We start from the raw sequence: 27,068 nt of genomic DNA, 5'->3' as shown, positions 1-27,068 counted from the left end.
TGAGAACGCAGGCCATGAAAGGTGGTGTTCTTCTTCAGCCCTCTGGGCGCCCCCCACTTCCCGGAGCGCTGGGGATGCTAAAAGGAGCTTCCTTGCTTCCCCACACCTCCCCCCACCGGCGTTCTGGCAAGATGGCCAAAAGTTAGCAAATAATGTGTGGGGGGTGGGGGAGCCCAGCACAAGGTGGAGAAGCCGCGGGAGCGCGCGGAGACCCCCCGCCCGGCGGCCCCCAGCAGACAGGGCCGCGGGGGGCGGGGAGGGGGCGGCGGGGCTCGCGGGAGCTCGCCGGGCCGGGCGCCTCCCAGGAAGGCGGGGAGGGGAGCGCCTGTTTACCCAGGAGGGCTGTGCTGATAGCACGTTCCTCGAGTTTACTTTGCTTTCCTTGAGTTTATTGTAAAGGGGTAAAGTTTTCGGATCCGTCGCGTGACCCTGACAGGTCCTGCCTATGGCGCGGCAGACCACCCACGCCGAGGGCCATGGAACTGCTTAATAGAAACAGGCTTGTAATTGTGAGTCCGCGCTGCACTCCGCCGAAAGCCTCCGGCGGCCCAGCGCGCCGGGGTTTTTACACTTTCCGTTCCTTTTGTAAAGACCGAGGAGGAGGAGGAGGAGAAGACGACGAAGACGGAGGAGAAGAAAAAGACGACGATAGGGGAGACAAAGAGACCCGCAGCGACAAGGCAAGGGGGAGACGAGGGAAGACGGGGAGAAGACAGAGGAGCGGAGGACGAGGAAAGGGGGGCCAGGAAAAAAAAAGGAATTGATGTGAAATCCAAGCCCAGCGTCCGCGCCATCGGCACCCGCGCTCCGGGCAGGGGTTGACGGCCGGCTATGGTGAGTGCAGCCGGCGCGGCGGCCGCCGACGCCACCTCGCTCTCGCCCTTCGTGCGCCCCGGGCGGCGCGGGGACACGGGGACGCGGGACGCCCCGCGCCGCGGACGGAGGAGCGAGCCCAGAGCGCCGGGTGGGAGGGGCGGGCCGCTCGCCGGGGCTGTGGGGCCGGGTGGGCTGCGCCGCCCGGGCGCGGGAGCGCGGGTCCCGCGCCTCCACGCTTGCTCGCACGCCGGGGCCCCCGCCCCCGAGGGCAGCCCCGAGGGGCGGAGAGGGGGCTGGCCGCGGCGGACCCGGGCCGAAGAACGGCTCCGGGGGGAATTCTCACGGAGGGGGTCGCCAGGGCTCCCATTTTCACGCCTGAAAGGGTCGCCACCTTGCCTTCCGCTCATCAGCCTGGTGGTGGCTACCGACTCGCCTGCGGAGGCAGAGCTGGTGATGGAAGGGCTGGTGCGGAGAGTGACAGCGCCGAGGGGAGGGGGCTCGGAGCGCGCGCGCGGAAGCCGCTGCCGCCCGCTCGGGGGAGCAGCAGCAGGGACGGGCGCACGCTCGCGACCCGCAGCCCGGCTCTCCCGCCCGCACGCAAGCCTGGGCGAGCGGGACACCGGGACTAAGAGAGAGGCACCTTACCCACCTCCCCTTCCTCGCTGCGGGAAAAGGGTCGGAGGGGCTTTTGGGGTTCAGGAAGTGGCGGTGGGTAGGAGCGGTGGTATATGCGACTCTCGTGCCCACCGATTCAGGCGCTCGGGTGCCTGCCACCCTTACAGAGGTGGGCGACCGGCCCTGTGCTGAGTGCAGAGTGAGGCCCCAGGGGAGCCCGGGAGCGGGCCGGGCCGATCTGCACCTTACCGACCCGACCCCAGCGCTGAACCCCAAGACCCCCAGAGACTGTGCCTCTGGGTGACGTGCGCTGTGTCTCCACGTATTTATATTCATGTTTTAAATGATGGTAGCGTATGGATGAGCACACTCTCATGGAAACTGGTATGTTTCCATCACCTAAGAAGAACCATATGGGTGGTGGGTGGCTTGTGTGGAAGACACCCACAGACCTGTTTTCCTGCACCTGGGAGAGAACACCGTCTTCCTCCCTTTTTTCCTTTCTTTCTCCCTGGGGAGGAGAAATACAAAAGAACTATACATAAAAAATAAAGAGCCACATGGGTGGCTCTAAATATTGATAATTGGATCACTGAGGTATTGAACTACCACAATAGGCCTTTTTCAGCATTCTGTGTGTATTCATTTCTTTTCGGTTTTTATTTATTTCTGTATTTATTGGCAGAGTAGTTCAGCATGCAATTAATTGCTTCCACAAAGAAAGACAGTGCTTTATAGTGTCATCCTTTGTTACTGCAACTTACAATTTCTGGGTGGTACTTAGGATAAATTGTTGCCTCAGGTGCATGGAGTGCCCAAGTTGTAAAACAAGGGGCTTTCAATTTTGAGTTTGTGTGTGTTCCAGTTGTCACCCAGCTTCCTTCCACAAGGCTGTAAAATGCCTTTGAGTCCATGATCTGTTTCAATTAAAATGCTGAATCAAGATGGATATCAATAGGCCCCACCATTCTCAATTTAGGGTATTAGCTTCATTTCAGACTCGCTGTGAGAGGTTTATCTAATTTCTGGTTATAATCTAGTCATAATCTGACAAGCTATTTGAACAAAAGTTAGAACCAATTGGAATTATTTTGTGAAAAGAAAAAGGCTATTTTACAAATTATCTTCAGCTTTCTACAGATAAACTGATGAGGTTAATCAAGGTGGATTAAAATGTCTACCGTTTTTATCCTCATTCCTCCCTCTCTCTCTCTGTCTCTCGCTCTCTCTCTCTCTCTCTCTCTCACACACACACACACACACACACACACACCTTTTATTTTCTCCAGCCTCTGCCACAGTGTATAATGCCCTATTGAGACATGTAGGCGTGATGTGTAAACCGGATTAGCAGTATGAAAGAAAGACACACAATAAGCTGGAATTGTTTTACTTCCCTTTCATTTCTCATGCCTATATTTCTAATAAATTTGTTGCTCCAGCAGTGGGTCAAAGGGATCATGTTGCTCAGCTTCTTTTTCAGGCAGGACCCAATGGCAGAGATCACTGAAATGAATGGTGTGCCTCCTAGCAAACGCAAAGCTTGATAGAGATATATTAGACAGGGAGATAGAGGCGAGGCGAGGGACGGATGCAAAGCATGTTCAAAGTCTGGGTGTTTCAGGAATACATCTCTATCCATTAGAGGAAAGCAATGTGGGTAAGAATATATTTAGAGAAAGGGGGATCAATACAGGGGTCAATGCTCTGTTTTCTTTCAAGTTCATAGTAGGCTCTGAACATTCTCTCAGCAGTTGGTGGCATGCTTAGCAAGAGAATACCAATAGCTTTTGGCAATGCATAAAGTCTAATTCCCCTTTCAAGCTAGTATTTAAACCTGGAGTAATCAATGTGATTTCTGGGACCTTCTCAGGACACTCCCCTCTGCGGCTTTCCCCACCCCCAGCTCACTGTAAGCTCAAAAAATGCCAGTGCTCCCGGGTTTGTGCTGTAGACCCCTCATTTACTCCTTTGTGGAGTTAGGAGCAGCTTCCCATTAAAGGAGATCAGGGGTAATTAGCAGCATTATTTTGACAAGTTGGCTAGAGCTGTTCCCTTTCCTCCAGCCTGGGGAGGGGGTAAATAAGGGGAGGAAACAGAAGGTGGAAAGGAGTAGGGGAGGGGAGTCAAGCCCAGTAGTTTTACATTTTGTGGCTGCTGAATCTCCCCACCACTTCCCTGAAACCTTTCAGACACATTTTCTCCCATCACCTTTTAAGAATATACAAAAGCTGCCAATGAGAAAATAAAAAGGCATTCTTAGGGAGCCAAGAAAATGTAGTGGATGGTGGCACACTGGCTTGAGTTGAGTCAAGACTCAACTCTTATTCAAGGTACCCACTTGGATGCTCAAGCCCTGCCTTGACCATCATTCACATCCTGTATCCCAGGCTCCCCATGCACTAAAAGAAAATTGCATCAAATCCCCAATTCCTCTCTCTGTCCCACCCTCTCAACAAGAATACTGTAGGATTTAAAATCATGTTTGCAATTCCCTGCATTTCTGGAAGAGAGTATTAAACTTAGTGTACAAAATTATAAATGGCCCCAGGGTCAAATTACTGGAATACATTAACCCCTTTATTCATTTATACTCTGCAGAAGTTAGCCAAATTACATTGGATTTTAAAGATCCATTTGGTTTGATCTAAGAAACCAGTGAAAAGTTAAATTTCACTGTGGTTTTTCCTAACTCCACCAGGTCTGGCTCCCACAATTGCTTACCATTGGAACATCCCAACACAAAGGGCAGATGTTTTATTTCATTGTCATCATTTGGATAATCTGATATCATTTTTGAAATGTGTGTGGCGTGGCCATGGATATTTGTAGTATTGGAACAGAGAGGGAGGAGATGTGAGGGAATCCAGGGAGCTTAAGGCATCTGCTTTGAAACTACAGACTCCAATGAGAAGACTTGGATCATGACTGGGAGATCAAAATGACAATTTATGATTGAGATGAACTTTACTTGGAAAGTGGAAATGGAACACTCAGCTCTTGCCTCATAGAGGCTGGCAACTCCTGCTGGCTGATAAGGTCCCAAGTTCTCACTTATTTGGTAACTCTCACAAAGGGTGCCAAGAGGCAGAAGGGCCATTTAAAGGAACTGTCTTCCGGAGGGCAGCTTAGCTGGTCTGGCTGCCGCAGTCAGCCTCATCTCAGGTCTGTGGAATCCTTGTGGTTAGTTGAAGCTAACAAACCCGGTGTGGCACAGCGGTGTGGCATGCATATTAAAGCCGACAATGCTTACAAATGTAAATAAGGGCAGATTGATTAGGAACAACATTATCGCTGGGAATGTCGCACTCGCATGCATCAGCAATGAGGCAAATTGGGGGCAGCCTCAGCCCTGACCACCCAAGTCGAGCAGGCTTTTACACTGGCTCCTCTTCCCTTCCTTAAAACGTTACAGAAACAAGGCCAATTAGATCCTCAAAGTAATTCATCTCTGAGTATGAAAAAAGCAGACCACAGGGGAAGCGGCGGATGAGGGGTGGGGGGTGGGGAGATTAAGATAGCGCTCATTAGAGCCCAGGCTCCGGAGTGCGTCCTGGAACCCACGGCTAGAATTTACAGGCCGGGACCATTGTGTAAGATGCTGAAAAGTTAACCTATCAAACAGCGGGCGAGGGGATGAAGGGCACTGAAAACCCCGGGGATCAATGTTCAAAACGTTTAAGAATTAAGTCAAACTAAGGGATATGAGGCCGAGTGGAAGAGGCTTTGCCACTGAAATGAAGTGCATGTGGCAGCGGCCGGAACCGGAGGACATGCAGCCGCGTGCGGAGAGTGAGGCGGATCCATTACGGGTACACAGCTTACCGTTTCTTCCAGAATTCCATCATCCAGGCAGCTATACCGAAATCCCTCTAGTAAAAGATTGGGACGAAAAACTAATAGTTTTGGTTCAAAACGTGGTGAAGAAGTTTGGAAAGACAGCCACGTGTCTGTGGCTACTTGGTTCCTTGCCCTCCGGCAAGCTTGAAATATAAAAAACGCTGACTTGTAAAACTAGGGGTACTATCCCCCTCCCCCAGTTTTTAAAAAGCAATTTCCCAAAGCAAGCACACATGGTTCGACTTGAAGTGTCTGCACAACCATTCAGTAAGAAAAGCGAGAACAGTAAATCTCTTTTCCTGTTTTGTGCTATTTATCAGACCTAATAAACATCAGGATTATACTCAAAAGATGAAACTGGCAATGTGTGGAGCCGTCCGTCTGCGCTCTTTATCAACGCAGCGTTATTTTCCTCGCGCGATGCCCGCCTGCCTTCCGAGTTTCCGCAGCCCTTCCCTGAGCCACTCACAAAATCACGTGCTCCTTAAGCGGTCTGCGTTTTGAATTTCCGCGCTGGCCCGGTACTCAGGTCCCCCTCCGGATCCTGCGAACGCCCCCAAACACCTCCACCCCATCTCCCTCTCTGTCTCGGGACACCCTGCTCTGCCCCGGGCACCGCACATGGTTTGCGGGTTCGGGGGTCCGGGGCAGGCCCTCCCCTTGAAGCTGGGGAGGTGGAGAGGCTGGAGGAAAGGTGGCCAGGCTGGCGGGGGATGGGGAATGGAGGAGACTGCGGGGCGAGGGAAGAAGAAGGCGCAGGCCGAAAGAAGGAAACGGGGAGGGGAAACCGCCGGGGAGGAAGGAAGGGGGCGGGGAGAGCCAGTGGACGGGCCCCCTACGGGAGCCGCGTGGACCGCCCCGGTGGCCGGCGCGCCCCGCCGCAGTCACTAGCGCGCCCGGGCCGCCAGCGCGGGGCCACTGAATGGGCAGGGACTCGTGAGCGCGACCATTGGCCGGCTGCAGGGAGGCGGCGCGGGCATTGGGCAGCGTAAGGGGGCCGGTCCGCCTTCAGGAATGTACTACGGCGCGTCCGGCACGTCCGTCCGCGCAACGTTGGGCGCGCGCCTTGCCTAGGCTCCCAGGAGGCCGTGCTGGAGGCCAGGAGCCCGCCCAGCGCACCCGCCTCCCTACCTGCTCTGCCCCGACCGCGCGGGCGCGTGGAGTCCCGGAGCCGGACGCGCGCGCGCGCACCCGGCCCCACGCGCGCGCGTGCGCGCAGGCCTCCCGGCGCGGGGGTCACGTGGCCGCCGGAGCTCCGCCTTCTCCCTACTCCTCCCCCTTTCCCTCCATCTGGGTTTCTTTCTTTCCTTTCCTTTCCTTTCTTCTTTTTTTTTCAATGAACACACACCGTGTGCATCTTAAAGCCACACCGCCCCATTTCAAGACTTCACTGGGCATCTTGCTACTGTGGTCCCTCTGCAGTTCAACCCTGTTTAAAAAAACAGAAATAAATACTAAAGTGAAACAAATGAAGGGTTTGCGAGTCGGGCTCCTACCGCAGGGAGGAACGTTGTAACTTGCAAACGTAAGAAAAACATATTCCATTTTTCAAAAACAATTTTTAAAAATAAAAAATAAAAAGCCTAGTTGTGTAGACGTGTCTCGCTTCAGGATCCACCTCAAAGGGTCGGGTGTTTTCCTCCTCCGCGGGAAGCGAATCCCCAGGATGTCTTAGTGACACTGGACGCGGTGTCAGGACAAATCCTCGCGATCCGCGCACTATTTGTTTCGAATATATCCAACATCGGAGCGCTTGTAATCTCCTACGTCATACTATTATTAAATATAACATGCATGCCGGGTTTTGTTTAAAAAAAAAAGCTGACTATATAAACATCTGGTTAGTAAAAAAGGGGGTTACAAATGAACCCAAAATAATCAGGAAAACTTCACTCTCTCAAGGAAACAATTCCGTTTCTCTGAGTTGTAAAAAGGATTCTGTTGTTTCTCTTTTACTTTTGTCACATTGAAGATTCAAATAAAAACGCCTCTGCCTCCCCAAGACTGCTTCGGTGTCTGGAATCCACATTTACAGAACACTGACTCCTTCAAACTAGGACTGTGCTGTCGTGGGTTTTTTTGTTTGTTTTTTTTTTTAAGTGGGGGGAGAAAGCAGGGGGCGGCGGGGGCAGACAGATTTTAAGAAAGGGTGGCTTTTCCCAACGCTTGCTTCCCTCTTTAACTTTCCATTCTGTTTATCTTAATGAGAGACGTTGTTCCCTGCAAGAGCCTAAGTCTTCCCTTTAGTTAGAAAAGAGGAGGAAAAAAAATCTGGCACACACTGGCGCACTATCCAGCACGCTGTCATTATTGGTGCAGGCCTGGGAATGCGAGCCGGACCTCCCAGTATTTGCTGCAGCTTGAGGCCAAGGTGCCTCTGAAAGGCTTCTCTTTGAGGAATTTCAGAAATTGTTTAAGCGCTTAAAAAAATATTACTTTTCCCCCCCGTGTCTACCGCGAGGCAAATATTCGTGTGTGTTCGTGTGCGCGCGTGTGTGCGCGCAAAGGGCATCCCACAAAAAGAAGACACTGTTGAAAAGAAAAGGAATAAGAGAAAGGAGGGGGAGCATTCCTTAATGAAAGTATTGCATGCGAGAAGGTTGGCGCTCTCAGAGGCTGCCCCGAAGCCGGGGATGCACACACTGGGTTGCCTACCTGGGTGGTCTCTCTACTTTGGTGAGCTGTTGCTAAGCAGCTAATAATAGTCATGTTTGCTGAGTAATTTCTGCCCTCCGCGAGCCAATCGCGTAGCAGAAACCCAAGCCATCTGACAGCCCCGGGGGCGGGAGCTCCAGCCTTTTTCTCTTTCGCTCGCTCTCTCCCCCTCCACCCCCTCCCCTCCTCCTCTTCTTTCTCCAAATGGAGAGAGTTCTTTTTTTATTTCTTCCATCTCATCTATTGAATCAAGGAGCTGCTGCGGCCGCTGCCCGCTGCACACACACAGAGCGGAGTCCCCAGGTCCCGGGAGCGAGAGAGGCGCGCTGCACAGGGACAGAATGGTCCAGCGAGTTGGCGAGGAGCACAAGAAAGCAGAGTCCGGGACTGAGCAGCCACCGCGAACCCAGCAGCCAGAGCCAGAGCAGCAGCTCCTGGAGCCGCCACCGCCAGCAGCAGCCACCGCGGGAGAAGCGGCAGCGGCGGCTGCCCCGGCCCGGCAGCGCTGAGACCCTCCGGGCACCCTCGGACCCCGCGGCGGCGGCGGCCGCTCTGCGCTTATCCTCCGCGGCCGCTCGGGCGACCCGGGAGTCGCCGAGAGAGCCAGCGCGGCCGGCGGGAGCGGCGGGGATTCGCTGGCTCTTTCTGCAGTGAAGGGGTCGCGGCGCAGGGCGAGGGGCGGGTAGGGGGAGTTGGGGACCGCAAGGAGCGCCGCGGAAGCGCCCGAAGGACAGGCTCGCGCGGCGCGCCGGCTCTCGCCCTCCCGCGAACTGGATGTGGGCAGCGGCGGCCGCAGAGACCTCGGGACCCCCGCGCAATGTGGCAATGGAAGGCGCAGGGTCTGACTCCCCGGCAGCGGCCGCGGCCGCAGCGGCAGCAGCGCCCGCCGTGTGAGCAGCAGCAGCGGCTGGTCTGTCAACCGGAGTCCGAGCCCGAGCAGCCTGCGGCCAGCAGCGTCCTCGCGAGCCGAGCGCCCAGGCGCGCCAGGAGCCCGCAGCGGCGGCAGCAGCGCGCCGGGCCGCCTGGGAAGCCTCCGTCCCCGCGGCGGCGGCGGCGGCGGCGGCGGCGGCGGCAACATGGCCTCGGCTGGTAACGCCGCCGAGCCCCAGGACCGCGGCGGCGGCGGCGGCGGCGGCGGCGGCTGTATCGGTGCCCCGGGCCGGCCGGCTGGAGGCGGGAGGCGCAGACGGATCGGGGGACTGCGCCGCGCCGCCGCGCCGGACCGGGACTATCTGCACCGGCCCAGCTACTGCGACGCCGCCTTCGCTCTGGAGCAGATTTCCAAGGTGCATTTCAGACTCTCTCCTCCCCTCCCACTTTCTCTTCCCTCCTCTCTTTGGGATCGCCCCCGCTACACACCCCACACACACTCCTCCAGGAAAAGCAACAGACAAGTGGGGATTGAAAAATTCAAACCCTCCCTCTGGTCCTGGGAGGAAAGGGCTGTCTGAGGTCCGCAGGGGGTGGAGGTGTGCGTGCTTGCGTGTGTGTGTGTGTGTGTGTGTACACACACGCCCTCTCCGGCGTGCCTTTTCCGGAGCACTGGAAAGCCATCCACTGCGGGCCACCTCCAAGGCGGCCGCGGCATTGCCCCCGGCCCCGTGCCCCCTGCCCTGGAACTCCCTCCTCCTGCGCCCCTGCCCCTATTTGCAGCCTAAACCCCGGTAATGCTGCCACATTTCTTAACATCTTGCAGGGGGAGGCGGAGTGGAGAGGCGGAGAGAGGAAGGGGGGAGGGAGCCGAAATAAAGGTGGTTTCCTTTTTTGGCAGCCGGTTTTGCTTTTGTTAAGCATGAAATCTCTGCTCCCTTAAAAAATTATTCTCGGAAAAAGACATCCCCCGTTTCCCAGGTTTAGAGCTTCCTCTCCTCAGGGCCTGGTCGGGGGAGGGAACGTTGTAAACAAATTGCCACCTTAAATTCGCGGTGCGGGTCTGCGGAGCGGCCCGGTTCATTGTGTTTACGAGGCTCGCTGAAATGTGTGGAATCCAGGGAAGGCGAGTACCCAGACGGGGGCCCGCCGGGGCCGCGGTCAGCACCGGGAAAACGCCGCGCCGGGGAACAGCCTGCGCTGGCCTGGGCCCTTTCCCTGTGTACTCGGCTGTTTTTTACGTTTAACCAGAAAGGAAGGGAGAGGAGGGAAAGATCCTTGTGGCTGCCCTCTTCCGATCACAAATATTGTCGTAAGTTGCAGATGGCTGCCCCATTTCCTAATTCAGCTCACACAGCGACTCCCAACGCTATGGAAATTCGCCGGGAGTGAACTCCCGCGGCCGCGCTCACCACGTGGATCCCCACTTACTAGCACTCTAGGCGGGGGTCCAGTTGGGGGAACCCGCAATGTGTTGTTCCCAAAGCGCGCTCGCCCCTAGCGCCCATCCCCGAGGGTGATGGACGGAGCAGGACTTCAGGGACAGGGGACCCGGTTTGCGGGCTCCTGAACTTTGGGCTCCGTCGCTGGGATTACGCGGCCCCTCCCTTCTCAGGTCTGGGGTGAATACTGTCTGTGTCCAGTGGTCTTTCTCCTCTCTACCCGGGCTTCCTCTTCTCCTGAATTGCAGCCCCAGCAAATCGTACTCGGGGATCCGGCGGGTGGGGGCGCCCTGATATCCCCGAGGTGCAGCTCCCACGCTGCGGCCCGGTCTTTGATTTCTGACCGAGCCCCCCACGACGTTCGGGTCCGCCGGGGCTGCAGCCTCGAGGGTGAGTCCCTGTGCTGCGGCAGCGTGCACCCCCAGGCTGTTGGGGGCTCACCCGGCGGGTGCGCGAGAGCGGGCGTGGGTTCGCGGGCCGCGACTTCCCGGCGCTCACTCCTCCCTTCTGCTTCGTCCCCAGGGGAAGGCTACTGGCCGGAAAGCGCCGCTGTGGCTGAGAGCGAAGTTTCAGAGACTCTTATTTAAACTGGGTTGTTACATTCAAAAAAACTGCGGCAAGTTCTTGGTTGTGGGCCTCCTCATATTTGGGGCCTTCGCGGTGGGATTAAAGGCAGCGAACCTCGAGACCAACGTGGAGGAGCTGTGGGTGGAAGGTAAGAGCGCCCGCCGCGGCGCCCGCGCCCCCGGCCCGGTCCCTGCTCGCGGCTGATAGAGATATTCGCCAGCGCACACCTAGAGCCCGGCCGCGGCCGGCGAAACCCCCTGCCCGCACCCGCGGGATTGTTTATTGTTTGGGCGCCTGGCCGGGAGCCAGGCCCTCCCGACAAAGGCCGTGCTGTAATCTACTCTGGGCGCTGCGCGGCGAGGTGTGGTGGGAGAGAGCGGCGGGGGCGGGCCGGGGGCGCGGGGCCCCTCCGGGACGGACCACTCCGCGCGCCGGGGGCTCCGGGGCTCGCCGTCGCCGCCGCCGCCCGCCTCGGCTGCACCCCGAGACGCGCCCTAGGGCTGGCCTCTCCCTGCTTGGCTCCCCAGCCCTGCTTCCTTCTCTCCCCCACCCCCACCCACCGCGTCCAAAGAAAAAGGAGTCGGGGGGAGCCAGAGGCCACCCCTCCGGCTGGCGGGAGTGTGCGCGCCCCCGGCGGCCGCGCACTGGGGAGGGCCAGGGGCGGGCGCAGCGGAGGCGGCGGCGTGTGTGGTCCTGTTTTTGGACGGCTTTCAACTCTTGGGGAAAAAAACATTTGTCTCAAGGTACAAAAAAAGCGGGGTAGGGGTGGAAGGAGTGGAAGAAAAAAAGTAAGGCACAGACTGGAACGCATGTTTGCAAAGTAGATTAATGTTTCCTCGCGGGTGGGGGCTTTTTACATGGAATTATTCTGGGGAAAGGCTGCATTTTGCAGGCAAAGAAAAGAAATGTTTTAGGAACGTGGGGTTGAAGGGACCTCTCAGAGGAGTTCTGCCAGTCTTTTATCTACGTTCCTCAGTTTTGGGGTTCTTGAGACCTTAAACAAGGCAGTTGCAGATTTAAAATAGATACATGTTTTTTCGAAGATAAATATTTTTACATTATTTTGGTGACACCGGTTTAAATTTTTTTCTCCTCGCTGATTGTTTCTTAATTATCTTCTTGGCAAGTTCCAAATGCAGCTATTTAGAAAAATTTTAACCCTAAACACCACCTTGGGCATCTCTTATCTTACAAGAGGGAGGTAGGGGAGGGTTGAGGTGACTGTAGATATTTCAAACTAAAATACCTGGAGCGTTTCTCTGGACGCTGAAGAGTTACGGGCATCATCGCTTCAGTGATCCCTTTCAGGATGCTGTTGAAGATGAACCCTGGAGAATATTTCCTTAATCTCCTTGTTTGTGAAGATTCAGCTTGCAGAGTTTTGCAAGCCTGTAGTGGAGTTGGAGCATTTAGTTGAGAAGTGACAATTAAAAAATAGTCCTCGTAATTAAGACAAAACATTCCTGCCTTAAATAGTTTGGTAATTAATACAGAAGTGTTCTTTGAATTGAATCCAAGGAGTAATTTACCTCAGTTCAGCGATTCAGTATCATTGGTAGATAAAAGAAGGGTTTTATCGAGCAGCTATTATGCTCGTAGCAACAAGTTTCCTGAGCGCCTGTGACATCCCTAGCAGTGTGTTACGCACTGTAAGACACTCAGGTGTGTTTGACACTGCACGATTTCATGCGCTTAAAGCTATTAGAATTCAACACATTTGGACTACATTTGGGTTCAAAGTTGAAATGGGCTATGAAAGTTACAAATAAAAAGCTTCCCTGAAGGTGGTGAGGCAGGCTGGCGGTGGGGGCGGTGGTTGAAGGGGAGACAACGGGAGAGAGTGGGGGAAGGAGGGCATCTTAGGCAGGGGGCACAATTCCAACAGGGGCAGCCGCTGCGGAGTTTGGAAGTGGTGTGATTGGCTAGACTGTAGGGGCACTGCCATAGATTCTAGGACAGAACAGGGCATGAGCACAGGGGAAGGCCGACTCATCCATATGTTCACTTTCTGCCACTTGGCCCAACCTGTATTTGTTGCCATACGATGAGGATGACACAACATGATTTTGTGGTGTTCTGAGCGAGAGTTTTTAGTAGACCTTTAAGCATGTTGAAGGAGAGAGAATGTGATTTATTTTCTTAGCGTTGCGTATTTCTGGAAATAAGTTGGTTTCTGCATAACACGACCCATTTCCAGTCCTGGAAGGAGAAGCAGTGTGCTTCCTGGCAGTTTTATGGGCGCTGCCAGTTGTGTAGTGAGAGGGAGTAGAGTTTTCTTTTCAATGGACTGGATGAGGACACCTGTGAGGGGAACACTGTTTGCTTACTTTTGGCAGTTTCAACATGGCTCACTGGTTCTTGGGCCAAATGTTATTTACTCAGTACAAATACTATCACTTGTTGAGCAACTGCCATGCACCAGGCATTTATTATATATTATCATATGCCTTACAACTCAATAAAATAGCTATCATTATTATCCTTATTTTATTTGTATAACATGATAGTGGACGTACTGTCTTTATGTATGATGAGGATCGTCCCATTTTACAGATAGGAAATACAGGTTCTCTGTGTGTCTCCCTATTTACTTTGCCTACTAATGACATGAGTCATTTGTTCTCCTGTTGTCTTGTCTTTTATCTTTTATTCATTCATTTATTCAGTGCTAAATTCTTCCCCTAGAGAAGAACCAACAGTTTCATAAGTGCAGATAAATCCAGCCAGGGAGGTGACCATACTGTTATATAAATTTAATTTCATTTCAAAGCAGAAGTAGCTGTGTAGAGATCATGTTTGTGACGCAGTGAGCTGAGTGTTCATATCAGTAGTAAGTAGTGTGAGCATTTGCGTTCAGGAGTAAGAATTCCCTGCTGTTCTGGACGTCAGTAGACATCCATGAATTGAAGTGAGTAACAGCTCCAAATTTAAGTTCATTTTATGTGTCAGTCTCATAGATAAATTCCTCATCTCTATCAACAAAGAAGTCTGTCAGATGGGGTTTTCTTGGTGGGTTGTTCTGAAGGTTTTGGGCTTGAATTTTTACATGAACTGAGTGCTTGCTATGCAAATAAACGAAATAGATAGAGGTAGCATATTTTCCTAGTTAGAAAACAACAGAAGAGAGCAAAGTGTGAGATTTTAAGGGATGAGGGATGCTGAGGGATAGTTTGTAAGAAGCTGTTTCTCCTGCAGTTTAAAAATCACAGGAGCATGTGTGTGTGTGTCTGTGTGTGTGTGTGTATAGCACATTTTCTTCCTCTGCATATCCTCCTGTCTGCCAAAGTCATGTTAATGTTATCTTTTTACTACAGCTAGCAAATTAGAGGGATCCACTCGATAGGCTGTATCTTCTAATTGACTTTCATGCTTTGTTTAACATGCTGGGGAAATGTGGCTTTATAAAGAGTTGGAATACATCAGCCACAATGTACAGACCAATATATGCTAGATAAGGAAGAGAATGTGTGTGTGTGTGTGTGTGTGTGTGTGTGTGTGTTAGTAGGTATTGGTAATAAGAATTATTGTATTCTGTTGTTAAATTGTTCATATAATGATTGCCTTTTAAGAAGCTGTCAATTATGTATTAAGATACCAGCTTGGGTTTTAGGGTTATACTGTTTGCAAATCAAAATTGTCAAATCAATTTCACTTGTGTGTGGAATAATGAGGTTTGATACAGAATATGTCTACTGATACAGTGGACATCTGCTGTTGCAGAAACACATAACCATGGCAGCAAGGTGGGGGAGAAACTAATTGTCATTGAAAAACAGAAGCATGACCGGGCATGGTGGCTCACGCCTGTAATCCCAGCACTTTGGGAGGCCAAGGTGGGCAGATCACAAGGAGAGTTTGAGACCAGCCTGACCCACATGGTGAAACCCCATCTCTACTAAAAATACAAAAATTAGCCAGGCGTGGTGGCACAAGCCTGTAATCCCAGCTACTCAGGAGGATGAGGCAGGAGAATCGCTTGAACCCAGGAGAATCACTTGAACCTGGAAGGCAGAGGTTGCAGTGAGCCGAGATTGCACCACTGCACTCCAGCCCGGGCAATAGAGCGAGACTCCATCTCAAAAAAAAAAAAGAAAAATAGAAGCATTCATTCTGCACATGTTCTCAGTGCGTATTCCGCACCACCATTGCAGAAAGCTCTCCAGAGAGATGGTGAAAAGCCACAGTCTCTGCCCTCAGGGGAGATTTATACAAACATCCAGCAGACATACAGACCAGTGTGTGGGTGTTTAACATGAAGGACAGCAGTGCCAAGATGGCAGGAAAATTGGGGACATCTTCCAGGCTGGCCTCAAGGGAGGAGGCCTGAGCCAGGCACAGGGGCTGGAAGGGGAAGGTAGAGGGCATTCCAGGCGGAAGGAACAGCATGGGCAAAGGCTCCGAGAACAGGAATGTGGCTCCCGGGAGGGCAGCCTTTGTGGGGTCTTCGAGATAAGGTGGGAGCCTGTAAGCTGGGCCGGTCCCTCAGGGCCATTTCACAGAAGTCTCCCTGCTTGGCTGGGGGCTGCCAGTGCTTCCTGCTAGCCATCCCTGTCTCATGAGTGTGCTCACATGTTAGCCTCTAGTGTCCTCCCTGGAGCCATGAATGCTTTACCCAGATCTCGCCCTTCTGGGGACAGACTGGTGTTATTTTTAATCTTACCTATTTCTTTGTTGGTATTTCCTTATTGTTCAGCAGTTTTAGCCCATCTCCCTCAGTATCTATTTCCCTTCATATCAACCCCCCACTCCAGCCCTCCCTCAGACACAAGTTTCTTGTCAGGCTTTTTCAGTGTTAGAACATTCATTTATCTCTTTGAGCTTTTTGTTTTTTTCTAAAAGCTTGCTCAGCTCCTGGCCTCCTTTTCTGCAGTGGGCAACTGACTTGAAATGACTCCATATTGCCTTCGTGTTTGGATGTTAATATTGCTGCAGGCCAGTGTCAAGGGAGGAGAAGGCAAGTTGTGAGTTTGACTTTTTTAAAGAAAAATAGAAGGAATTGTCTTTTAAAATACGTTAAAATATGTGCTTGATATGTCTAAGTGCTTTCGAGTTTGTACCTTGCCAGTGTTATACTTTCGGTGTTCTTGAACTCAGACAATTAGTTGTAGGAGATAACCACTCCTTCAGTTTGGAGCAAGGTCCCTCAACCTCAGTACTGTTGACATTGGGGCTGGATCATATGCTGTCGGTAGCTGCTCTGTACACTATAGGATGTTTATCAGCATCCTGGCCTCTACCCACTAGATGCCAGTTGCACCCTCCCAGTTGTGACATCCAAAATGTTTCCAGTCATTGCCAGATGTCTCTAAGGGAGACGGTAAAAATCACCCCAGTTGAGACCCACTGGTTTAGATGATAAAAAGATTTTGATTGGAAGACCCATGCTGTGCAGAATGAAGATGTTTATTATGACGGAGTTGTGGCTGCAATGCATTGCATAAATGCAAGAGTATTAGTCTTCTTTAAAATAACACCCCCATCCCATTCCTGTATTTACTCACCCAGATAACTAATTCTTTTTCTTAGAATGACGTTAAATATCAAAGAAAAACACCATGATGGGTCAAAAGAGGAAAGAGGCCATGGAAGAAAGAAGTACTTTATATTTGGGTACCTGTTGGGATGGGGGATTATCTAATTTGCTGAAAGACTGAGCCTACTGCTCAACCCCAGTAGGCTGAAGATTTGTAGCATGAAAGTGACTTTCTGAAAAGCTTTAATAGAAGATACCACTGCCTTTGTTCATATTGAAATAACAGCTCCTTCAGAAGCCCGTCTAGTGTATTAACTCTTTGGTGATCTCATTCTCTTCCAGATGTGTTTTTATCACAAACCACTCCCACTTGTCCCTCCAGGAGACCTTATGGAGCAGAAGCAAGGGACAGCAAGGGACCAAGGCAGTCCAGCTGGAAGGGCAGAATGGGCTCTGCTGTCACTGCCCTTCCACAGTGGTCATCTGGTTTCTGTTCTCTGGGGCTACCATTGGGAGCATTTCACAGGGACAGGAAGAAAAATGCAGCTCCTTTCTGGTCCTTGGACCCCCATACATAGTTTAAAAGGAAGAATATGTTTAGATAGGTATTTGTTAGTTTCCACTACTGGGTACGCACATTTAGGTGGAAGCAGTTGTGGTATTTCTTTCGTATTTGGTGAAAAACAATTGGAAATGAGAAGCTACCAATGATTGTTTAAAAAAATAACAAATAGCCCTCAGGTGCCTTCTACACAGGGCAGTTGACTCTGCAAATCCTCCCTATCTCTTTGCTGTCTGCCATTCTTGACCCTTCAACAAGTTGAGAGAACAGGTTAGGTAATGGGGTGTTTCTGATGCATAGGACACTGCCCGGAGGTTCCAGAAGATGACAGCTTCCAGATGTATGAACAGACTGATCCGTGTGTTTAGATTACGCGCCACAGCTGATGCGGAGATTAATGCTGGCTGGACAAGCCATGGGAGATTTGTCTGGTTTCCACAATGCCATGTTTATGTTTCATTTGGGTTTCTCCTTCAAAGCTGACCTGCCTGTGACCCCGGGCTCTGTCCACTTGGGGCAAGCTGGAACTCGTCCGCCCCGCTCTCCTGCTTGTATTGGGGTGGGGAGAGTCACAATTCAGCAGAGAAAGGGGGCGCTCCGGTGGCTGCCTCCTCCTCACCATGTCAGCTGTCTGCCCAGATTTAGCCCCTGATGAGTGTTCAGTTCTACTCAGGATGTGTTTCACTGTAAAAGGTTTTTTGGCTTTTGAAACAAATACGGAAATATTATGAAATACTTTAAAGGCAACCAGATTTAATAGAAGCCACTTTGCATAAATGTAGTATTTTAACTTCTGGTATTTTTTGACACTATTTGGGGGAGAAAAAGTTGACGGAATTCCAGCTGTGTCAGACACCCCCACATACTAACCATAGCTGTATCATTCTATTACAATACTATTAATATTTCCTTTGCCCCTCCCTGGCTCCCAGAACTTCTGCTGCGTCCTCCCCTCTCCCCTTCCCTCCTGTGCTTTCTGCCACCCACCCACCCCTAAACCGCCCATGTCATTTCCTTCCAAGTGGATCTCTGCAGTTACTAGTGTGAACTCTGAAATGGTGGTAAGTCTGGCTAATCACAGACTGAGAGAAGGGAATTAGAACATTTATTATTTCAAGCCAGCTGCGGGAGATACTAGATACAGAGCTGCCATTTGCATCCCTTGGCATTCTTATTTTGGTTAGGGTTGGTTCCAAGACCACACTCTTTGATGGGCTCTTGGCAGAAGATGTGATTCCCCTGTTGAAGAACCATGACTTTTTTTAATGGGCTTCTGAGGCAACTTTAGAATCCATTGACAAGCTTCTTCAATCCATACCGCGCCACCAGAGAGTGGGAAATAAGTCCTGGTCCCCTGTGCTTACTGTGACACATGAACAGTGGAAGAACTGGGTTCCGTAGCATTTCTGGGACTGTGAGTGGAGCACAAACCATGGCTTTCCCTCCCAGGTGCCCCCTTCAGGTTTTCCCTGCTTAGAACTCCCACCAAAGCCACTCGGCGGCACATGGAGCTTGGCTAGATTGAAGAGGATGGAATTCTTTATCCAGATTTTGGCCGACTCTGAAGCTTTATATGGTCCATCCTCACAAGAGGTCTTGGTTGACATCCAGAGAGCAGAGGGCTTTGCTGGTGTGGGCACTTCTGCCTGCAGGAGGAGAAAGCTCTGCAGGATTCTCTCAGTGGGAACATTCCTTGAATACACAGATATAATCAGGGTCATCAAAATATAAACACTTCTGTTACTTTCTCTTCTAATCTTTGAATTTGGGTGCTTGCGATACTACTTACTGGATTTTTTTTCTCTTAAACTGGATTTAGGGTGCTTTTTTTCCTTTACAGTGCAATATCTATTGCCTTCCATAACCGCAGAATACTGCCATTGAGAAACTGCTGGGCTGCTCTGGAGGATTTTAGGAGTCTGGTGTACAGGAAGATGCACCCCATCCTTAGTCCCTCCAGGAAAGAATATGACTGTTTCATTTGGGGTTTACAGCATGGCTGGAGAAACAGCTGTCATGTGTTAGGGAAGCTGTGTTGTTGGTGGGCAGTCAGATACCTGCTAATGAATGGCAAGTTTGTTGTTGGAGAGATTTATAATGTGGGGGCAGGACCTTATTTCTAATCCAGAAACCCAGGTGTGAGTTGACCCAAATAGTCCGCTCTGCGTGTGGGTCCCATAATGCCACTGCTATGAGAGCGAGGCTAGTGAGAAGCAAGTCCCCAGACCGCAGTGCAAGCTTTATTTGTTATTGTTAGGATAAATGAAAAGAAGCAGTAGACTTACCCAATTTAGCAACCAAGATAGTTTTCAGTTATTAATGAAACATGCACAAAAGTAAGCAAAAGGAATTGGAAATGGGCTTTGTTAAGTCAATGTGCATGATTTTTTTTTCCCCTTAAATCATTGCTTAAGGGCTTCTGGCCCCTAGCTCAGGAATCCTGCCCAAAAATGCCAGATGTATTACACAGTCAAGTATTGCAATGTAAACACCGCTCCGTGCCACGAGGCAGGGTGGTCCATCTCCTATTTAAGAAGAGTGAGAGATTGAGAGGATGCGGGGTGGGGGGCAAATCCTCCGCTCTGCAGTGAGCACAGTAGTGCTTGTGTCATTTGTGTTTTTGGCTGCACAGTCAACATTTGAAATTACCAAACCCAGATAAACACATTGGAATGGCAAAGAATAGCAACTTGAATTGGGATGCCAAAGAAATCAAGATGTGGCTTGGAATAGTGTTGCTTCATTGGGTCAGATAACTTTATAAACTGTGGGACAGAATGGAGGGTGGGGAGATACAGGAAGAGGGTTCTTGTCACAGCAGCATCTTGAAGCTGCGTCGAATATCCTAGTTTTCATTTACTGGTGGCTAAATGGAAAGGTGAGCGTAAGCAAGGCTGAGAGATCCCAAGCCTCCAGGGTGACCTCCTCCATGGGAGGAAGCCCGCCGGGTGGGTGCACCTTCCAAGTGTGGAAAGCTGATGGGTCGCAAAGCCCTTCTGGTGTTCTGCAGCACTGAGGATGTGGCCCACGATATGTTCTGATTTTCTCCTGCTTTCTGCATTTCTGAACTAAGGAGTCTGCTAATGATGATTGTTTGGAGGTGAGACGGTCACTGGCACTTTGGGCCACCCTCCGGTAAAACGTGTCATTCCATGCTGCCGGCAATGACAGGAAATTGGAGTGGCCAAACATTACCTGTCCATCCAGATAACCCCATAAGAAGCAGCCTCAGAGTGACTATGTTCAGGATTTCTAAAAATTATGAACATGTTTTGTGAGTTAGGAAGTAATAGGATTTCAGTTTGAATTTGGGGAATTGTTGAAATACCTGCACTAATAATCTCCTTATTAAGAAATTTATTCTACAGACTGATCTGAGAAAACTAAGAAATGGTGATGATAAAAACAGGAATTTTGAGATGAAGGAAGTGTAGGCTTCTTGACTCCCTCTTTCTCCTCCCACCACCGTTTTTTTTTCTTTTGTGAATTCTTCCACATTCCCACCCCCACTCCCTGATTTCCTCTGCGCCTTTAGTGGGAAACCAGCAACCTTCACAAAATAGACTCAAACATCACACAGCCTCTTTCTAAATGGAGGCTTTCTAAGAGAAAATAACAAAAGAATTTTTCGTAGCTGCCTAAGAAATTATTTCTTTTTTCTCATTGTATTTTCCTCATGAGTTTTACACATTGTTGTAATAAGTAAAAAATGATAATATGATACCATCATTTTGGTCTACACATGATCCAGAAAAAAAAATTGCACACGTTTAATACCTTGCTTAATTGCAAACAAAGCTTGCAATTTGAGAGAATTGGGATTAGGGCTAAATATCTATTAAGTGCTCTTTCTAGAGATTTGGGGAATAGGATGACCCTTTTTTTTTTCTTTTTTTTTTTTAATAGGCTACAGTTTCACATGGCTCCCAAAAGAAATCTCTCTCGCTTTTTGTTTCCCACACCAATTGATTTATCATTTTGCTTGCAAGCAGATCCAGAATGTTAGGGCAAGAACACACTCACTTTTTTCTCGTAACTTTTTTGTTGCGGACCGAAACCAGTTGACTTGAATAAATTTTTCTGAGGCCTGAATGTAGCCAGCAACGTGGAAAAATCTTGCCATTCAGGGCCGTCTGAATGTACATTTCAGCCACACAGTAAGCTGCATTGGGAGGCGCTGGACTGCTAAATGCAACCATTTTTCGCAGCAGCGAGTTAGACAGGTGATTAGCATAATTAGCACCGAGCAGCTATACATATGGTAATGCTGAGTGTGTAAATGCCAGCTGCGGTGTAAAATTTATGTCAGGGGTCGGCAGGGCTGTGCGAAAGTATTGTGTTCCAGCTGCAGGTCAGGGCCGCCAAAGCTCACCTCCTTTTCTCTTGTTGGTGAATACGCCAAACAGGAGAGAAAGACAGAAATATAACAGATACGGCTTTGATGGGACAGCCCAGTTCTGTGCAAAAGGGACTGCTCTATAAAACACACACACTTGCAGAAATCCCATCACTGTCTCTAGAAATTGTGTGTTTACTTCACCCATGGTCCAGATGAGTGGGGCCAGGATGCAGGTAGGTAAAGGATTTCCTAGGAGGAAAAAATTTCAGTCATTGAACGAGTTAGAAGGTCTGTTTTGTTTTTCTCCCCATCCTCCATTCCCTCCACCACCCTCCTGCACACATTGTCTTATTTCACATTAGATGGGGTGATATCCTTGCTGGATGGGATAGCATTGGTCCTTTAGAAGAGGAGGAACTAACCATCCTGGAGGTGTTAACCGTGAACAAAATACGAGGTTTCAGCAGTGCAACTCTCTTCCCAAACTGCTTACTACTGTTAGAAAAGGGCTAGAAGCTTTTTTGTGGGCTTTTTGTTCTTCCTGTGGGTAGCTATACTTGCTTGCCTTTTCACCTCCCTCCACTGTCAGACCCACCAAATTCTTTATAGAAAAAAAAAGAATCATGTGGGAGAACGATAGTCTTGAATGGCTCTCACATACTTTGAAGTGCATGATGCGGGAATTTATTGCTATGATGAGTTTATACATTTTACACTCGAGGCATTTTTCTCTGCCACGCCCCCACCTCCACCCTCCCCCCTTTTTTGGTTGGTGGCTATAAGGAGTGGTGGTGTTGACAGAATATAGTTCACACCACGCTGACCCGGTGATGAAACTTCCTCACGGCACCAGGGGGTCCTTATGTACAGGCCCCTAATCCAGCTAATCCTGATGGCAACAAAATCATGAAAGTGGCCCCCAGTGACGTGCGTCTCCCTGCACAGATGCAGAGGGAAGGAACAGTGCGGGAGATAACTGAGGCCAGCCTGGTGTTCCCCAGAGGCCAGGGAGCCTGCGTGTGAAGGTGGAGACTTGCATTGTCTTCTCCCTCGTGTGGGCTCAAGTCGGAGGCCAATGAAGGGAGGCCCAGGCTGGATAATGACAAGAAGACTGTTGACAGCTGAGAGGTGATGTCAGCCCCACAGAAGCTGGGAGACGGGAACTGGGGTTAATGTTATTCAATGCCTGAATGCTGTGATGGAGAGCCTGCCGTGGAAGCACTTGGGTTTTGTCGTTGTTGTTGGGTTGTTTTCTGTTTCTGTTTTTTTAATGAAGACTTTAGGCGGTTTCAGCTAAGCTTGATGAAAACACCCGTGTTGGTTCCTGGGTTCTGCTGCCTGGTCGAGTGTGGCCTCTGAACCAGCGGCACACCTCCGGGCACGCCCAGGTCCTGCAGAGCGAGGGGACCTGGTTGTGCATCTGCCTGCCTGTTGCGCTTGAGCAGCCTGGCTGCACCTGAGGTTGTGGTAGAACCGGGGACAGTTCCCAGCTTGGAAAGTCGGCTATTCCGGATGTAAGACATTTCCGCCTGTGTCCTGCATGAAGTCAGCAACGTTCTTGGGCCTGGCTCAGGTGGCGCCGTGCACAGCCTCATTTGCCAGTGCAGCAAGTGACCAGTGAAGAAGGGGCCTCCTGGCAGATGCAGTGTGGTCTTGGGAAGTCATGGCTCCTTGGGAGCTGAAAGGATATTCACACATACGCATAATGCGACAGGCAGCAGGTCCAGTGTAGGCAGAGTGCTGGGCTGACCTGATTGCATCCGACAGGGCGAGCAGGTCTCAGTCAGGGAAAATCATTCAGAGGGAACAGCCTGGGCAAGGCTGATAACAGATGGCACTGCCAGCAGCTGGTGGGGGCGGGGGAGCTTGCTGCCGGCGCCTGCGCACTACCTGCGCCCAGCCCGCCATGTGCCCGGTGAGGCCTCTTGCTGTCCCGTGTGGTCCCGTGTGGCCCCGTGGGCAGGTGGGGGGTATCCTGTTCTCGTTGTGTTTTGGTGGTTGCCCTCTCACTGGGCTCACTTCATGAAGGCACATTCTCTTTGGGCTGATTGTGGCATTTTTCCCATAGCAACACACAGGGGCACAATCTCACCAGGAGAAAAACGACCCAGAAACTTGGGCAGTGGTTCTCTCCTCCTGAATAAAAGAGATGAGTGGGAGAGGACTAAAATTCACAGCCCGTGAGTTTTCAGCCAATTGCCCACATTACTTAATCTTTTTTTGTTTCTTCGATTTCAGAAAAGGGGCAGTGCTAATAATTTCGCATTTACACCCGCTTAGAGATTTCCACTTTTTCGGCCTCACAATAACGAAATGCAACATTGAAAAGAGGACCTGAAGCAACTAAAAGAAAAAGAAAATCTCTCTAGAGGCTGTTAGATAATTCATGGGATTAATCAAATGCAAATGCAACGCTTGCATATACACAGACCCCATTTTCCTAATTGGACTCTGAGTGGGTACTTTTCAGACTGAAAGGGTCATTTGTTTTGACTGATTGACTTTTTGAGGCTTTGGGAGGAATTAATAACTTATACAGATGACTGCCTGTTCCCAAGGATCTGTATTGAGACCGCGCATTCATTTATTCATTCAGCACACTTGGTGTGCTGTGGCCCTGGTGCTCCTCCGTGTCCCTCACATATGGAGGTGCGTGGGCAGGACTTGAATTTTGTGGAAAATAACTTCGTTTGGTCCCTCAGATCATCTTTATGTGGATCACAATAAGCTTTTGCTAAAAGGTTTTTGTGTGAATGCCACAGACGTTTCTTAAGCCCTGTGCAGAAGGCTGTGCTGAGGAGGGGCCGCAGCAGGGAAGCGTGATGAGGGAAACATCTCTTGTCTACAATGGATTGGAATCATATTGGCCTAGAAGTATGGGCCTCTGGGTTAGCTGGTATCCCACCTGTGCTAGCCTTTCTTCACTTTGGAAAGTTAAGCCTGGCTTGATTTGGGGATGAGAGGATCAGCAGAGTTTGATCAAAAACTTACAGAAGTGATGCTGCTTTTGCCTTTCAAATAAATGATTTGAGCGTTGGATTTCTGGAGAATAAGGTGGCAGAATTGGCAGGTAAAGAGGCTTAGGGCTGCTGTTTTCTGTATACCTTCATCTGACCCCTCTAAAACGGGCCCCTCTGGGGACCAGAAGGAAAATGAGACCTGTCCACTGCAGCCTGGGGAGCCCCACTGAAAAAAACTGCATCTCCTCAGTGGCTGAGAAAAATCTTTGAGGCAACGTGGTTGTACTTTAAATAAAAATACAGATTATTGTCATGTTTCATGCATTCTAAAATTCTATCTGTGAGTGTAATACAAGTTGACTATCCCTTATATAAAATGTTTGGGGCCAGAGTGTTTGGGATTTTGGATTTTTCTTAGGCGGGAGGGATATTCACACATATACATAATGAGATAACTTGAGGATGGGACTCAAGTCTAAACATGAAATTTGTTTATGTTTCAATGACGCTTTATGCACCTAGCGTGAAGGGAATTTTATACGATATTTTAAAATAATTTTGTGCCTGAAGCAGTGTTGGTGTACATTGAACTATCTGAAAGCAAAGATGTCACTGTTCCAGCCACCCATGTGGACAATCTGCTTGCGTGGTGTTCCCATCCTTCCTCTGAATTCATATGCTACCGATGAGCAATCATTTTCCTAAACTTACGCATACATACTTACCAGTAAAAAAAATACAACATTCCATTAATGCAGTGAAAAAATACTGTGTTCAGGGCATTGAAGCAGCACAGTAGCATCATCAGATACCTGCATCAGCGGCCAAAGGACGGCAGCTTCCGGTCTCCACCTATGGTGCTGCGTTTCCACGGAGAGGTTACTGTACACCATGTTTTTTTTTTTTTAAGTGAGAAGAAACATCAGAAGCAGTTGAAGGGTCAAGAAGTGGGTCCTGTAGGGGTGAGGTGGCATCTGCTAGATGGCGTTTCAGAATGTTTCCTCCAGCATCATCTGCCTCATTAACAACAGTTTCTGCCTTAGACTCCTCTCTTTGATTTTATGAACTGACATGATTTCCTGTTGGTTGTGGATGCATACTGCTCTAGTTTTCAATGAGCCCGTCACACATTTTCACCAGGTCCACTATAGGTGCTTTGTCTGCAGTGGTGACAATGTCATCTTCATGTTTGTGAGCCCGTTTTGACTGTGACTGACACATGAGGTCAGGTGTGGAATTTTCCACTTATAGCAGCTTTTTGGCTTTGGAGCATTTGATACTTTCAGATTAGGGATGCTCAACCTGTAGAGTGTGCTGTATGGAACTGGGTGCTCCTAGGCTACCTCCTCCTGCTGTACTCAGGTTCTCAGCTGGTGCTCAGAAGCCATGAGGCTCTCAGGGCAGTTGGACTTGGGGTTAAAGGGTCAGTTCTGCCTCTTATTAATAAGGTGGGTAACCTTGGGCAAGCCACCCAAACTCAGCAGCTATGCGTTCTCCCCTGTAGTGTCAGGGCCATGAAATGCTTTGTGACAAACACGTGGGTGAACAGACACTTGCTCAGCTCTTGGGTAAGGGTCTGGGAAATTTCACACACATTGTCAGCTAAGGCTCACACAGTCCTGTGAGGTTCATCAGAGCATTTGTTATCCCTGTTATCCTCAGCAACCGGAAGAGGTGGTTGAGGCGCAGCTGTGTCAGGGACTTGTCCCAGATCTCTCTGCCACTAGTGGTGGTGCTAGGGTCTTCTGGGCCCCATTCTCACTGCCTGTCTGGTACAGCTGGCCCCAGCTTGATGGAGGAGCTGCCATGATCAAAATATTTCCAAAGACATAAAGAATATGGGTTAAAAGGGCTTTGCAAATGGAAAGCACCACACAAGTGTAAAAGGTTATTTCGTGTCTCAGGATCCTGAGATAATGATTTTTCTTGAGGCTTGTTCAGAAGGGTTGTTATTTTATTGTTAATATAAGAGGACTGCAGGATATGATGAAGATGCATATTATTATTTTTTGTAGTTTATTACCATTACTGATACATAATACTTTATATATTTATGGTGTGCATGTGATGTTTTGACATAATTGTGTGATGTGTAATGATCAGATAAGGGTAATTGGGATGTCCATCACCTCAAACACATTGATCATTCTTTTGTGTTGAGAACATTCTAAATCTTCTAGCTATTTTGAAGTATACAATATATTGTTGTTAACTGTAGTCTCCCTACTATGCTATGGGCCACTAGAATGTATTCTTTCTACTTAACTGTATGATGGTACCCATTAACCAACCTCTCTTCATTTCCCCTCTTACTCTTCCCAGCCTTGGATAACTCTCATTCTACTCTCTATCTCCATCAGATTTTTTTTTTAGCTCTCACATATGAGTGAGAACAGAGATGCATATTAATTTTTTGCATTGAGCTTATTTTAAATTCATATCTCTACCAAGTAGTTCTCATAACTATTTTTCTTCTTCTTTTTTTTTTTTTTTGGTCACATAGAAGGTTTTGTTTTTCTGGTTTTGGTTTTGTTTTATTTTGCAGTAGGGTCTCATTCTGTTGCCGAGGCTGGAGTGTGGTGACACAATCACAGTGCACTGCACCCCCAACTCCTGGGCTCAAGCCATCCACCCACTTTAGCCTCTGAAGTAGCTAGAACTAAAGGCAGCCTCCACCACTCCCAGCTTTTTTTTTTTTTCTTTCCACTTTTTATTTGTAGAGATGGAGTCTTGCTATGTTGCTCAGGCTGGTCTTGAATCCTGGCCTTAAGTGATCCTCCCACCTTGGCCTCCCGAAGTGCTGGGATTACAGGTGTGAGCCACCATGTCCAATCATAGAAGTTTTTTATTATACTCGTTCATTGTAGAAAAATTAAGAAATAGAAATAAACTCAAAAAAAGCAAAGCGGGTAAATATTAGCCATAGACC

General features: G+C 49.7%; 1 protein-coding gene across 2 annotated transcripts in view; it reads left to right on the top strand.

Annotated features, from left to right (window-relative positions):
- The first annotated feature begins 325 nt into the window (after nt 1-325).
- The window catches only part of PTCH1 (patched 1), a 67,636-nt gene continuing 40,893 nt past the window's right edge, over nt 326-27,068 (top strand). The window contains exons 1-2 of one of the 2 annotated variants that reach the window (XM_064361531.1): nt 326-834; nt 10,761-10,953. In XM_064361531.1, coding sequence (XP_064217601.1) covers nt 832-834; nt 10,761-10,953 — 196 coding nt within the window. In that variant the 5' untranslated portion in view covers nt 326-831. Of the gene's footprint in view, nt 835-9,002; nt 9,213-10,760; nt 10,954-27,068 lie in introns of those variants that run through there. The other variant, XM_012461940.3, reaches the window with a different exon arrangement.

Source organism: Aotus nancymaae, unplaced genomic scaffold (assembly GCF_030222135.1).
Source record: "Aotus nancymaae isolate 86718 unplaced genomic scaffold, 86718_ANA_hifiasm-v0.15.2.pri h1tg000041l, whole genome shotgun sequence".
NCBI classification, from domain to species: domain Eukaryota; kingdom Metazoa; phylum Chordata; class Mammalia; order Primates; family Aotidae; genus Aotus; species Aotus nancymaae.
This window is presented reverse-complemented; position numbering and strand designations above follow the sequence as displayed.